Raw genomic sequence first — 13,665 nt, forward strand, 5'->3', positions numbered from 1 at the left:
CTTCTGACCAGAGCTTACAAGAGCACCCTGTCTGTTTTATAGCCATCAACCCGCTCAATTGAATCACGTTCACCTGAGCTTAGCCGCTTAAAATTCATTCCACACAGCCTGAAGTGCTGACATGGATATGATAAGACAGAAGAACAGGAACACCACTCTGAAGTAACCTAACTGAACTGCACATGTTCTGACCCTGTTTGTCCTCCCTGGAGCTTTTGTTACCTGGCAAATGCAGCTCTAAATTGCTCTTGTATCTCCAGATCTTTGCTCTTAGCCATGCAGAAGCCTATTTCTCCCTGGGACTAGCAGCCAGAGAGGTGTTCTCTGAAGAAGGCTTCTAAATGAGCGTGCAAGCTGAACTCTCCCTGAACTTAATTAATTATTAAAGATGCAGATGGAGCTGTCCAAATGATAAGAACAGCTCCTGACGTGTCATGATCCAAGCTTTCATTAAATCATTTCAGGCATACTAATGGTTTTCTGCTTATTACTTACAGGCATTCTCTTCATTGATATAATAACCCTGGTGCCCATAGGCATGGAGTCTGCAGGAAAAGTCAACTGCTATCCTTTGTAGGCACAAAGAAGCATATAGTTGGCCACAATTCTACACAGAATTAGATATGCATAAACAAACAACGTTCTTAAGTCGTTATTGGATTGTGGCCATAGAAGGCTACTTGCAGACTGCACTAAATAACCTCTAAAATACATGTACTATATCTGTACCAAAACTATTTTTCCAGTCGTGTGTGTGTTATATGCCGTCAAGTCACCTCTGACCTACGGTGACCCTATGAATGAAAGATCTCCATAATGTCCTATCATTAACAGACTTGCTCAGATCCTGCAAACTAGAGGATGTGGCTTCTTTTATTGAGTCAAGTCATCTCGTTTTAGGTCTTCCTCTTTTCCTACTGCCTTCCACTTTTCCAAGCATTATTGACTTTTCCAGAGAATCTTGTCTTCTCATGATGTACGCAAAGTTCGATAGCCTTAGTCTTGTTATTTTAGCTTCTAGGGAGAATTCAGGCTTGATTTGATCTAGTACCCACTTATTTGTCTTTTTGGCTGTCCGTGGTATCTGCAGAACTCTCCTCCAGCACCACATTTCAAATGAATAAATTTTCTTCCTGTCAGCTTTCTTTGCAGTCCAATTTTCACATTCATACATGGCAGTGAGGAATACCATAGTCTGGGTTATCTTGGTCTTGGGTCCCAGAGACATCTTTATCTTTAAGAATATTATCTAGCTGCCTCACAGCTGCTCTTCCAAGTCTCAATCTTCTCATGATTTCTTCATTGCAGTCTCCCTTTGGGTTAATGATCGAGCCAAGGAATAGAAAATCTTGAACGATTTCAATTTCCTTATTGTCAACTTTAAAATTGTATATTTCCTCAGTGGTCATTACTTTTGTCTTCTTTATGTTCAGCTGTAATCCTGCTTTGGCGCTTTCTCCTTTAACCTTCATCAGTAGTTGTTTCAAGTCTTCACTGTTTTCTGCTAGTAGTGTGGTGTCATCTGCATATCTCAAATTGTTAATATTCCTTCTGTCAATTTTCATGGTACCTTCTAGATCTAATCCAGTTTTTCTTATGATATACTCTGCATAGAGGTTGAACAGGTAGGGAGATAATACACATCCTTGTCTAACACTTTTGGCAACTGGAAACCATTCTGTTTCCCCATACTCTGTCCTGACAGTAGCCTCTTGTCCAGAGTACGGGTTGCGCATCAGAATGATCAGATGATGTGGCAGCCCTATTTATTTTAAGACTTTCCATAGCTTTTCCTGATCCACACAGTCAAAAGCTTTGCTGTAATCTATAAAGCACAGGGTGATTTTCTTCTGAAATTCCCTGGTATGTTCCATTAGCCACTGTAAATTTGCAAAGTGATCTCTGGTGCCTCTTCCTTTTCTGAATCTAGCTTGAACATCTGGCATTTCTCATTCCATATATGGCAAGAGTCTTTGATGTAGATTTTTGAGCATCGCTTTGCTTGCATGGGAAATTGACGCAATAGTCTGATAGCTGCTGCACTCTTTGGCATCCCCCCTTTTTTGGAATTGGAATGTAAACTGAGCATTTCCAGTCTGTGGGCCATTGTTTTGTTTTCCATATTTGTTTACAGGTTCTTGTTAAGATTCTGATGGACTCCATTTCTGTAGCCTGAAATAGCTCTACTGGTATTCCATCTCCTACAGGTGCTTTGTTTCTTCCAACTGCTGTTAGTGTAGCTTTTACTTCACTTTCTAGGGTTTCTGGTTCTTCATCAAAAGATTCTTCATTGAAAGTATCTGTCATCCTTCCATCTCTTTTGTATAGTTCTTCAGTGTATTGTTTCCATCTTTCCTTTATTTTGTCCTAATCAGATACTGTATTTCCATGTTGATCTTTTAGCATCCCAAGCTGTGGCTTGAATTTCCCTTTGATTTCTTGGATCTTTTGGAACAGATCTCTTGTTCTTCCTTTTTTTGTTGTTCTCTTCTATTTCTTTGCAATGGTTATTATAATAGATTTTTTTGGTCTCTGTATGCAAGTTGCTAAAAAGCTACATTTATAGTTTTGACCCTATTTCTGTCACCTTTTGCTTCTTGTCTATCTTTAGCAATTTGAAAAGTTTCCTCTATCATCCATTTAGGCTCCTCCCTTCTTTTGGCTACAGGAATAGTCTTTGGACATTCCTTTTCCAGTCACAATAGTACCTTAAATCATAGGTACCTAGATTTATCCTCTTTGAATACTATTAAATACATGAATTTCAGTGTTTTGATCAATAAGTATAATCTGGCTGTTCTTTAATAGATGGTATCCTTTTCCGCTTTCTCATTTCTTATCATAATAATCTTTAAAAATGAAGACATCAAATGTAGAATATAGTCATCATGTCAAGATAAAAGCTCTTGGAATCTGATACTGTATTGACATGGCTAACAAGAGACAGCAATCTGTAGCTTTTGGCTAGTACTTCACTTGACTCTGTGCATAAAAAGCAACTTCTGCCAGAGGTTCTACCTTGTCTTTAGTGCAACTCAATTACAATACTTTATGGGAGTTCATCTTCCTAGTCCCTTAAGCCAAAAGAAACCCAGTGGTCAGCACTGGTGGGGAAGAACAGCTTGGAAAATTAGTCCTAGCCAAAAGGGAAATACACGACTTCCTTGGCATGGAATGGTAACATAGTACAACTTGCTATTTGTCCTAACCAAAGAATGTTCTAACAGTGACTAATGCATAACCATTATAGCTACTAAAATAAAGCATGTAGGATTCAGACCTTGATTATGTATGTTAATGGCAAAAAGATCCACAACTTTGTGAGTTTGTGAAAGAGGAATAAAATCTCAAGTTGCAAGTACAATAAAATAAACTCTGTTATTGAATTAAAACCTGAATAATGGCAATAGATTGTTGCAGCCTAAACACAAATATGAAGTGGAAGGGGAATTTTTCTAATGATTTCATTCCTGACCATTAAAAAATGTCCAACAGGAAATTATTCAGCTAATCTGAAAGCTTCAGTGTAACCTCAAAATATGTTCTTTAAAATTCAAGCTGTCATTCTTAATATTCCGATGGATGTGTATACTTTGCACAAGAGATCATATACTAGTTCCCCACCCATACTGTGTGTGGCACTCTATTTGTGTTAAACAGGGGAAGAAGCTATAGTTCTAGTACTACCATAATCACAAAATGAGATCCTTACTGAATTATAATCTTAAATTCCTGAATGTTACTGATAATGTATGTACATTAATGTGCGTGCATGGTTGTTCTTCCGTAACGCTGTTCACGTTACACTTTTCTGGAATCATTATACTTTCTTTCTTTTGGTTGGGACGATTAGAGGGCAAAGCAATTGCCAGAGAAGAATTACTCCCAGGAACTGTGCAGTGATTGCTACCTGCTGTTTCATATTTTTTGAAGTTGGGAATACTGCTCCCAAAGGCCTTTCACTTCACAGCCTAAATGATTTGCAGGAGGATAATAATGTCATGGCTGGTAAATAATAGTAGACTTTGAGTTACATGGTCAATATGATTAAATGTCCCTCACCCCGATTTTCACTCTGACCTGGTTATGAGGAAACACCAATATTTGCAGCAATGCCCAAGGCCCACCAAACTGCAATGTTATTGAGAGAGAGAGAGAGAGAGAGAGAGAGAGAGAGAGAGAGAGAGAGAGAGAGAGAGAGAGAGAGAGATGAAGTGCTCATAGCAAATAATGCTGCTGTTTTTGTTAAAAGGAAAAAAAAAGGGAGGAGCTACTAAAGTATTGGTTCATCGAACTGACAGTTAAGACCCAAGTCAAATTCTAGTTCACACATGGCAGGTTCATATAGCAGTGTACAGAATTGGGCTGTAGCATTACACTAGGGCTCAAGATTAATTCTTTCCCATGCAAAATTAATTTTGCACAAATGCATCTGGCATAAACTATTAACATATATTGTCATTTTTCAGAAAATGCAGGGACAGCATCACTGAAAGGTTCCTTATGAATTTGCAGGAGGAAATGCTGGCAAGGAGCAAGATGCCATTTCATGGCTGAAATTAAAATGGTCTACCCCTGAGCAGTGCCTGGATGGCATATAGCTTGCAAACTATACAAAAACAACTCTGAGTTCCCTTGAAGAAATAATATGGAAAACTGGAACAAATAATGAACCAAGCTGATGGTACTCATTCAGAAAATCTCTAGCGACATGCCCCTCTGATGTCCCTTCTTGAATATAGCCAGGGCTTTTTTTCTGGGAAAAGAGGTGGTGGAACTCAGTGGGTTGCCCTAGGAGAAAATGGTCACATGGCTGGTGGCCCCGCCCCCTGTTCTCCAGACAGAGGGGAGTTTAGATTGCCCTCCGCGCCGCTCGGCGGTGCTCCCAAAGGCCTTTCACTTCACAGCCTAAATGATTTGCAGGAGGATAATAATGTTATGGCTGGTAAATAATAATTCCACTGCGTTCCAGCTTTAAAAAAGCCCTGAATATAGCTAATAACAGCTATGGGTTGATTATTTAAATACTTATTTTGTTACTAATATGAAGCAACAAATACACTCACAAAAATATTACCAGATAATTGAACTATGAAAATAGATTTGTATGTAAATGTATGCTTATGCATACATATTATAGATGTAGTGGTAGCCAAATTACTTTTATCTGTCCTCTAAAGTTATTATTATTAAGGATTTAGTATGCATAGATACTGTTATCATGTGTATGATTTTCAGTGTATTTTGCTGCTAATATATTATGAATGTTATGCAGGTATTTTATAAGGTTATTATATAAGGGCCTTCGTGTGACAGTTGTGCTTTGTGGTTGGGATGCCTCCTGCCCCATCTTCTGTTTCCTGCTGACAAGGACAATTAAAGGGTAGGAGACCATGGTCTGATGTATATGTTGCTATCAACTGTTGCACTGCTATTCTCACATCATTCTAATAACATTTAAAGGAAGGAAGATAAAAGATAGGAAGGAAGGAAGGAAGGAAGGAAGATAAAGGAAGGAAGGAAGGAAGGAAGATAAAAATAATTGCATAATTACTTCAATTGAGAAGTAAGAAGTCAAATGTATTATGAGATTGTGTGAATTAACTCAGGATTCATAATTCATGCATTATCACAATTGTATCCCACCCCAGTTCAGCTCACATTCTGATCACTTCTGCTGATCAGGGTAATGATTGTACAAAGGGCTGTACATTTGTTTGTGCCTGTTAGGAGGGGAAACATTAGTGATTAGCTTCTCCCCAATTGGGGTGAGGAGGGGACAAACTGATCACTTACTTGAAAGGAAACAGAAGGAATCAGCAGCTTATCTCCTTGGAAGATAAGATGCCGACTGTTTTTTTTTCATCTCCACTCCAAGCTGGGGAGGGAATGGACCAGAAACCAACTCCCAGCTGATCCCCCAATCATCTGTGTTGGCTTCTAACCAACAAAGCAACAGCAAACCTATTTGGCAGGTATTTGAGTTGTTCAGTGCAAGATGAACATAACCTTAATTGGCTTACTGTGTGATTGTAAGTGCCAAACAAGGTGTGGCTGACTGCCGAACAGGTTTGCTACAAAAAACACAGCATTTCTAGTACAGAAATGCATGTGGCTTTCTTACATGCAAGGAGCCCTAATGCATTTCAACAGAATGTGCTGATATACTTTAAAAGCTTCAGGCTAGTACAATCAATGGAGACCTTTATGACCACTGTTATGTAGAATTCATAATTGTTATTAATTGGAATAGGAGAGAGGCAGGCTATTAGCTGGAAAGCAAATAAATTGTTCTTACCAGAATAATGAAGGTAACAGGACCAATAAAACTCCAGATAAAATAGTTGTCAACCTTGAGCCAGCAACTGTTTCAGAGAAAAATAAGAAATGTTATGTTGAGTATGGTGCATAGCTAGGAGTCCCAGGTCCCCCAGTGGGGGTGAGGGATCCCTCACTCCAACCCTTCATCCCCCGCCACCACTCACCTGGCTGGCGGGGGGGGGGGGAGGCTGGGGAATGGGCCTCCTGGGCACTCTTCCAGGGTAGTGGAACAACTTCACTCCTGGGAGTGATGTCATCATGCAGGGGCCCGTGCCCAATCTGGGCCCAAGATGTTTGGGGCTCACTCAGGGCCCAAATTGGCTTGCCGTGAGGTGCAGGAGCGCTCCTGGCCCCTGCGTGATGAGGGCACTTTCTGGAAGTGAAGTCTTCACGTCATCCCAGGAGCATACACACGCTTTGCACGCAGGCGTTGAGTGCCAGGTCCCCCTCTCCCACCAGAAGGGTAACGGGACCTGGTAACCCTATGCACAGCCTCCCTGTTGCCTATGATAAGTGCAAAACATAGGCATTATTTATATGACTATTTCCAAGGCATTGAGTGATCTTTTCCCCTAGAGGCTACCTGATGGAGAAGCGCACATAAAATGCAGTCTTTCTTGCAAATGGATACATGCGGCTGTCTCACCTTATTCCTGGTTAAAGTCTAAGAACTGCTGCAGATGAGTAGTGTCATACTGCAGTATCTAGTACTTTTTATCTCAAACATCCTCAGGGATCTCAGTGGCATATATTGTTTCTTCTTCTCCTTTATCCTTACAACTCCTCTCTGAAGTAAGTTAGGCTGGCCCAATGTTCATGTTTACCCTGCAAACTTCACAGGTTGAGAGGGGATTTGAACATAGGCCTCCCCAGACATAGACCAATTTACTAAGTAACCACCATACCACAATGGCTGTCAGCAACTGCAGTAATTCATAATAATGAATACCAAATAATCTAATCTACTCCATGAGAAATAAAACTGATCACACAATCCAATTCTTAAGTAGTTTTCTCATGATAAGTTGATAAATATAGTACTCTGGAACAGAAACGGTTTTCTCATGGGCTTGTATCTACTAACCCACAGATGCTGCATCAAAGCTCTTCATCGAGACTGTGTGCTTATTATCTGCTCACATTCTGTGTTTTGGCATAACTGGACATTGCTACAATGAAAATTTATCCTGCATGGTGGGCAAAAGGACTTGCTATGTGAAGATGGCTGAGATGGAAAACCACTGGGCTCAAACATGGCTGGTTGTTACTCCTTTAGGAAAGCTTTGATATATGCCTATGAATACAGGCATTCAGAGTTCCCCTTCCTCATAGGTTTTCTTTGTAATGTTCAAAATTGCTTTTAACTTTCCATAACATGCAGCACTGCCTTCTCCTTGAGGAATGCCAAGTCAGAAACTGATTACATGTCATGTCTTGCTGCAGAACAGCCTAATATAAATAAAATGCCACAGCATCCAATTGGGAATTGAATAGTTAAACCAAAAACAAATGATATTAAACTAAATTAAGCATCTGCTTATCAAGACTTTATTTCACTTACTGATTCGCTTTTCATATACCACAGCTCCCTGCTGAATCACTTTTATTTGTCTTTCATCAGCAGCAAAATCAAGTCGCTTTATTATATTCCACAGTATCTGCCCATACTGTAACTAATTTCATCAAAGGACAAAGTAAGCACTATCGGAAGGCACATTTATGCCTCCAGCAACTAAAATCCTCAGAAATATTCTATGTCTACCTTCTGTCACTTTCTATAAATACTTCTATTTTTATAAATAAAAGAGAGTGGCTAATTTTAATCCTCTTTTTTCCTGCCTGATGAAATATTATCAAAGTGAAACATATGAGCTAAAATACTGAGCCATCACCATTCAAAAAAGGAGCTAGCCACAGGGCCAACTAAACAAAAAGATCTAATGAGGCATTAACTTAAGACCAGTGGTTAAACTAGGCAGATACTTTTAAGTTGAGGAGAATGTTAGTTCCTGGTTTTTTTTTCTTTACTCAATTTGAAGCCTAAAAGTTATTTACTTTTTCTTCAATTTGTTTCAGGTCAATCTTTTGTGTTAAAAAGAAAGGCCATAATTTAGAATCTGCCTCTCTAGAGTACAAATCCTCTGAACCTAGAAAATTACAAAAGACTGTATTGGAATTTGCACACAGCATTGCTATTCTCTTACCAATAAAGCTTTCAGATGCTATTTTAGTCTGTCAGGGACTCTGACAGCTAACACACTTAAAAAAATTATTCACTTGAAAAACACTCAGGTCACTAGCAATTACTTACGCTTTCTGTGTTCCATAACTGCTATAGTCAATTGCTGCTGAGACTCCAACAACAGTGGCAGGGAAGAAGTAGCCAGCCACATAGTAGTACTTCTTCCTAGAATATTCACTTTCAAATACTTCTACTAACATGAGATAGAGTTGCACTCCTTCTAGGCACATCCAGGCAAAGGCTGCCAGGAAGAAAAAGTGTAAGAGGCCTGCAAATATTGGGCATGCAATCTGCAAAGAAAGAGAAACAATAAAATACAAACTACAACATCGTCAACTTTCCTGTTTAACCTGAAGGTGCCAGAATACGAGTCATTTTTGGGTCTACAGCTAGGACCAAGCTGGCAGCACAGGCACAGACTGAATCTCACTATGTCACCCCTGCTCCTCAAGCATAACTTGATACTGAGCAATGCTGAAACTCTATTATGCCCCTAGTAACTGTAGCCTCTCCTCTGTTGCACTCTGTAAGTTAAGATATGGAAAATATGTGCATATTAGCATTCTTCAACGTAATGGAATATCAAGTGTGGAAAGCAGTCCATTAATTTTTGGTAGTGAAATGTTAACACTCTGCTATAAGGCTCATATTGCAGATGATTTGGTGCAGGAAGATAGAGACACGGCTACTAGATGTATTATTTTATACCTCCTTTAAGATCCTTATGCAACTTTCAGAATATTCTATTTCCTAAATATCATTCTTTTCTCTATTTTAGGAAGATTTGCTGTCATATCACTAGCCAAGCAACATTCCCTCCCTGTAGCTGAGAGTTGAATGAAATTATTTCAAAGGGAGATCATTTCTGAAAATAGAGGGTTCTTATCTTGCAGTTTAAAAACACGTTATTAATATAACTGAACAGAAGAAAGGCTGGTGCACCTAAATCCCACTGTAATGAATGGAAATGAAATCTTTAAATGTGTATTTTAATTAATTTGATCCAACGGAATAGCCATGCCTAAGTTTTGTTTGATTACAACAATGATTCCATGAAGTTACTTTATAGTGAGCAGGATCAGCCATCTATCAAGGTCTGTATTCTGTACTTAAGACTGGCAGCAACATCCAAGCCTCAGGAGAGGTCTTTTACATCACCTATTACCTGTTTATTTTGAAAATCAGATCTGCTGAATACTGAACCTGGGACCCTTCTGCATGAAAAACAAATGCCCCTCCACCACTGCAAGAAACAGCCATATATCAATCTGATTTGTTGGCAGAATGTGTCACTGGTAACCATAAATATAACATGACTGAAAGACACACTTAATAGTTAAAGGTTACTGGAACAAAAATTGTGTTTCTTAATTGGTAGCCTGCCAAATTTTAACCTGCTGCTTGTTCTTGCAGGCCCCCCGCCCTGCCCCAACGTTTCTCTCCAGAGGGATAAACTGAAAAGAAAAACAAAGTGACTGGGAATTCTGTAGAAGCACCCAAACATCTACCTCCAACTTTAATGCTGCAAATTCTTTTCATATATATAAATCCAAACTGTAATTTCAGTGCGGAGGGCTTACCTTATATTCTGTCTTATCAATGCCTATTAGGAAAATGAACTCTGCAATGAGGAGGTTGATGCAAAGGTTCTTGTGAATTGTGTTTCGGTCACTTTGAAGGCCACGGAAGAAACAGAAAGTGAAGATGCAGATTGCCAGGCAGACAAGGGAAATGACAATCCCTACCCAGGTGATGACAGTGAGCAGCAACTCGTGCATTCCGTTTTTGTACTGCAAATGATGAAGTGAAGAAAATTAGTCTGGTCACTGATCTACACAATAAGGAATATGTTCATAGCATGCTCCCAGAAATTGCTATTTTGTTTTATGAGTGACACATGAGCCTAGCTTGTCAGAAGAAAAAATAGTATTAGTGAACATATGAGACCTGCAGGTCTTTAACAGTACAGAGATGAATATCTGGACCTGATATTTGTTTTTCAAGTAACTTGCAGCACTACAAGTATAAAGGGCACTTTTTGGAAAAGAGACAATTACAGTAGATACATAAAGAATGTTCAGTATATGCATAAAGAATGTGTTTTTAAGATAAAGGAAGTTCAAGGAAATTGGATTCCCCCCCACCCCTGTATAAACTGCATGCTCCACAATGGGAATATCTGAATGAACCCACTTAGGCATTCTGTTTTAGAGCATGATAGCATGTCAGGTTCTTAAGAGTTCATGGTCAGGTAAGGGCTGACTAGTACTTCTTTTAGTACCATCTCCATTCTTTTATTATATTTTTGGTTCAGCAGAAGCACCCTATCAGAATCTTTAGCAGGTGTTTTGATCTCTTAATTGAAGACTACTTTCCAGTAGTACTTCGAAAGCCTACATTATGGTTTACATGACATTTGAAGTTTGGAAAAAATCAATGGGCTAAATGTATTGTAGGAAAAAGGTCTACTTATTCTAAATCTTATGATAATCTTCATAAGAACTTGTTGCAAGCTCTCAGTAGCTGCACATAAACCTGCGGTATCCTGTAAACTTAAAAATGTGTGGGCATGTAGAGGCAAACAGGCTGCAGGAGCAAATCACTTTCAAAATTCATTCATCAAGTGTTTTAAAACTTTGTGTGAAGAAGACTAAGGATGTCATCAAATTAGATGACTTCCATGCACACAAGATCACCCTATTGCATATTGTGTTACTGGACTGCCTATAGGTCTCCAATGTGGTGCCTGTGGGCACCATGGTATCTGCTGACACTTTACCTTGATACTGTAAAAAAATTTTTAAAGAAGGTGGAGCTTTTGCCCAGCCAGGCTTCTGATTGGCCACTGGAGATCTGATTGGCTCTGCAGATATTTAAAAATGTTGCTTTGGCAGCAGCTGCCCCTACAACACAAAGACCTTCACTGTGTGATTGAAGGCAAGCTGCGGGAACTTTTTGTGGCTGGCTCTGACTCTTGAGGCAGCCATTGTACTGCAGCCTTTTTGTGGTTGTTCCCATCACCAGAATTGCAGAGATGCTCTCAGGCTCAAAAAAATTGGAGCTCTTGGCCTAGATCCACAGTTGTTTTTCTAATCTAGAACAGAATTCACATTTTGCTTAAAATCATGCTTTTTGAAGGGTGGATAGCCTTCCCTTTACTTATCCCTTCAGATTTTTTTTAACAATTTTTTTTAATTTTTTTAAAAAAACCAACCAACCAACCAAACAAAAACAATGATCCCTTCAGATTTTGAATATAACAGGGTTACAAAAATATTAATCTGAAGCATGTAATCTTAAATGTGCCCATTTTAGTGGATTACACAGCAACAACAGAAATATTTTCAGAGTTGCAAAAGTTAAAAGTACCTGAAAGCACCATAAATATTGTTGTATATCAATGGGATACTCATTTGTTTTTCTTAGCAAAAAGGAGTTAAATATTATACAAAGCGGGCTGAAACTTATTTCTGCTGACCAAATAGCGCTGCTATTTTTGTTTCTGTGAAATTGCTTTCAAGGCTCAGAAAAACCTTGAAAAGATATTTTAAGTCTGGACTGGTAGAATATGACAGCGATATGAATAACCACAAGTATTTAAAAATAATTCTAATTTCTGGCTAAGGTCCAAATTACATGTTACATCTACAATGTGAGTGCAATGTCCCTATGGAAACCCGATTTAGAAGCGCTGCAAGGGCTGATCCACAGGGCCTAGATTCACGGTGGTATGTGGGAGAAGGGGGTTCTGCCTTTCCTCCAGACCATTTTCCTGAACTGAAATGGACCCACTGGGGTCCATTGGCATATGCACTGAATGTTTGCACATGCAACCTCACAATGGAGTAAATGCTATTTCCTGGGGCCATGGAAGGAGCACCTCCCATCCATACTATAGCCCTGAACTTAATGAGGTCCATGTGGTGCTTCTAACTTGATTTTTTTCATGAGGAACTTGCAGCTCTCCTATGTCTGCAAGTCCCCATGGTTACATTTACTATGATGTAACGTGTAGTTTGGTCCTAAGTCCCCTTATCATTTAGACATTTACAGTGAAATCCTAAGCAAACTCTGTTAACTAGGTTTTCTCACTTCCCTGATTCAACCAACTGTTGCTTACCACAATTCCTCTATGGGCCATGAGGATTGCAAAGTTGGTTAGATGGCTGCATGCGCATGTGGTATGTGTTTTATTTGTGTCGATTAGCTTGCAACCTTGAGTAGACCAATATCCCATCATAGTTCGTTCTGAGTAGTTCCAGAAGGAGCAATTGGCATTGAAATAATTTTCAGCCTAAGAGACATAATAAAATGAGGACTGTACACACATAAATGCAGCAATTGATTTAATATTGAAATATCGTTTAGATTAAATTCAGCACATTTTTAGCTCTATGGCTGTCGATAGAATTGCTCAACGGATCATTTTCCAAACCCTACTGAACTTCTTATACAACAATTAGTATGAAAAAATCTAAAACTGCAGTGGACTGTGCTCACAATTAGCAAACTGGCAAACTGATTCCAAGCAAGGCTGCTATCTAGTTTTAAACTGTATTTTACAGTGTAGTCCACAACCAATATCCAGTATTATTCAGTTACAGTTTCCCTCTGTAATTCAATGCTTAAACATTTATCCCCCAACCCAAACACCTTTTTACTCTCTGCTGCAGTAAGAATGAGACATTTTTCTACAGAGTTTCTTCAGGATTTTTTAATGCATTCACTTTTCCATTCTAATTTTGATCAGGTATAAAACAGCATAAGAGGTAAGACAGAATCTTAAGCCATATAAAATTGACACAAAAACTTCTCTAGGGAAAACAGGCTCGGTTCCCATTCTCCCCTCCAAATCTTTTACAGGCTTTAGGAATATATAAAGTCTCTCAACCTATAATAAACTGAACACTGCATTAACGTAGAGAAGAAAGTCCAGGGGAATCAGCTAAAGAAAGACGACAAACTTTGTGTCAAACTGAAATAACCCCATCCTCCCCTCCACTGACCAAAACAGATTTGAATGATTGGCAAATGGGTTCTAAAGACAATGTAGAATTAGAGACAAATGCTCTAAGTGCCGTTTAAATTTTGCTACATTAAGC

General features: G+C 39.0%; 1 protein-coding gene across 3 annotated transcripts in view; it reads right to left on the reverse strand.

The window, feature by feature from the left end:
• Positions 1-13,665, reverse strand: part of ADGRL2 (adhesion G protein-coupled receptor L2) — a 223,424-nt gene that overhangs the window by 20,073 nt on the left and 189,686 nt on the right. For all 3 annotated transcript variants that reach the window (XM_054979622.1, XM_054979620.1, XM_054979621.1), the window contains 4 exons: positions 12,684-12,857; positions 10,144-10,353; positions 8,633-8,853; positions 6,299-6,365 (listed from right to left, as the gene is read on the reverse strand). In XM_054979622.1, the coding sequence (XP_054835597.1) occupies positions 6,299-6,365; positions 8,633-8,853; positions 10,144-10,353; positions 12,684-12,857 (672 nt within the window). The remainder of the gene's footprint in view (positions 1-6,298; positions 6,366-8,632; positions 8,854-10,143; positions 10,354-12,683; positions 12,858-13,665) is intronic.

The sequence above is a fragment of the Eublepharis macularius genome, chromosome 5 (assembly GCF_028583425.1).
Source record: "Eublepharis macularius isolate TG4126 chromosome 5, MPM_Emac_v1.0, whole genome shotgun sequence".
NCBI lineage: Eukaryota > Metazoa > Chordata > Lepidosauria > Squamata > Eublepharidae > Eublepharis > Eublepharis macularius.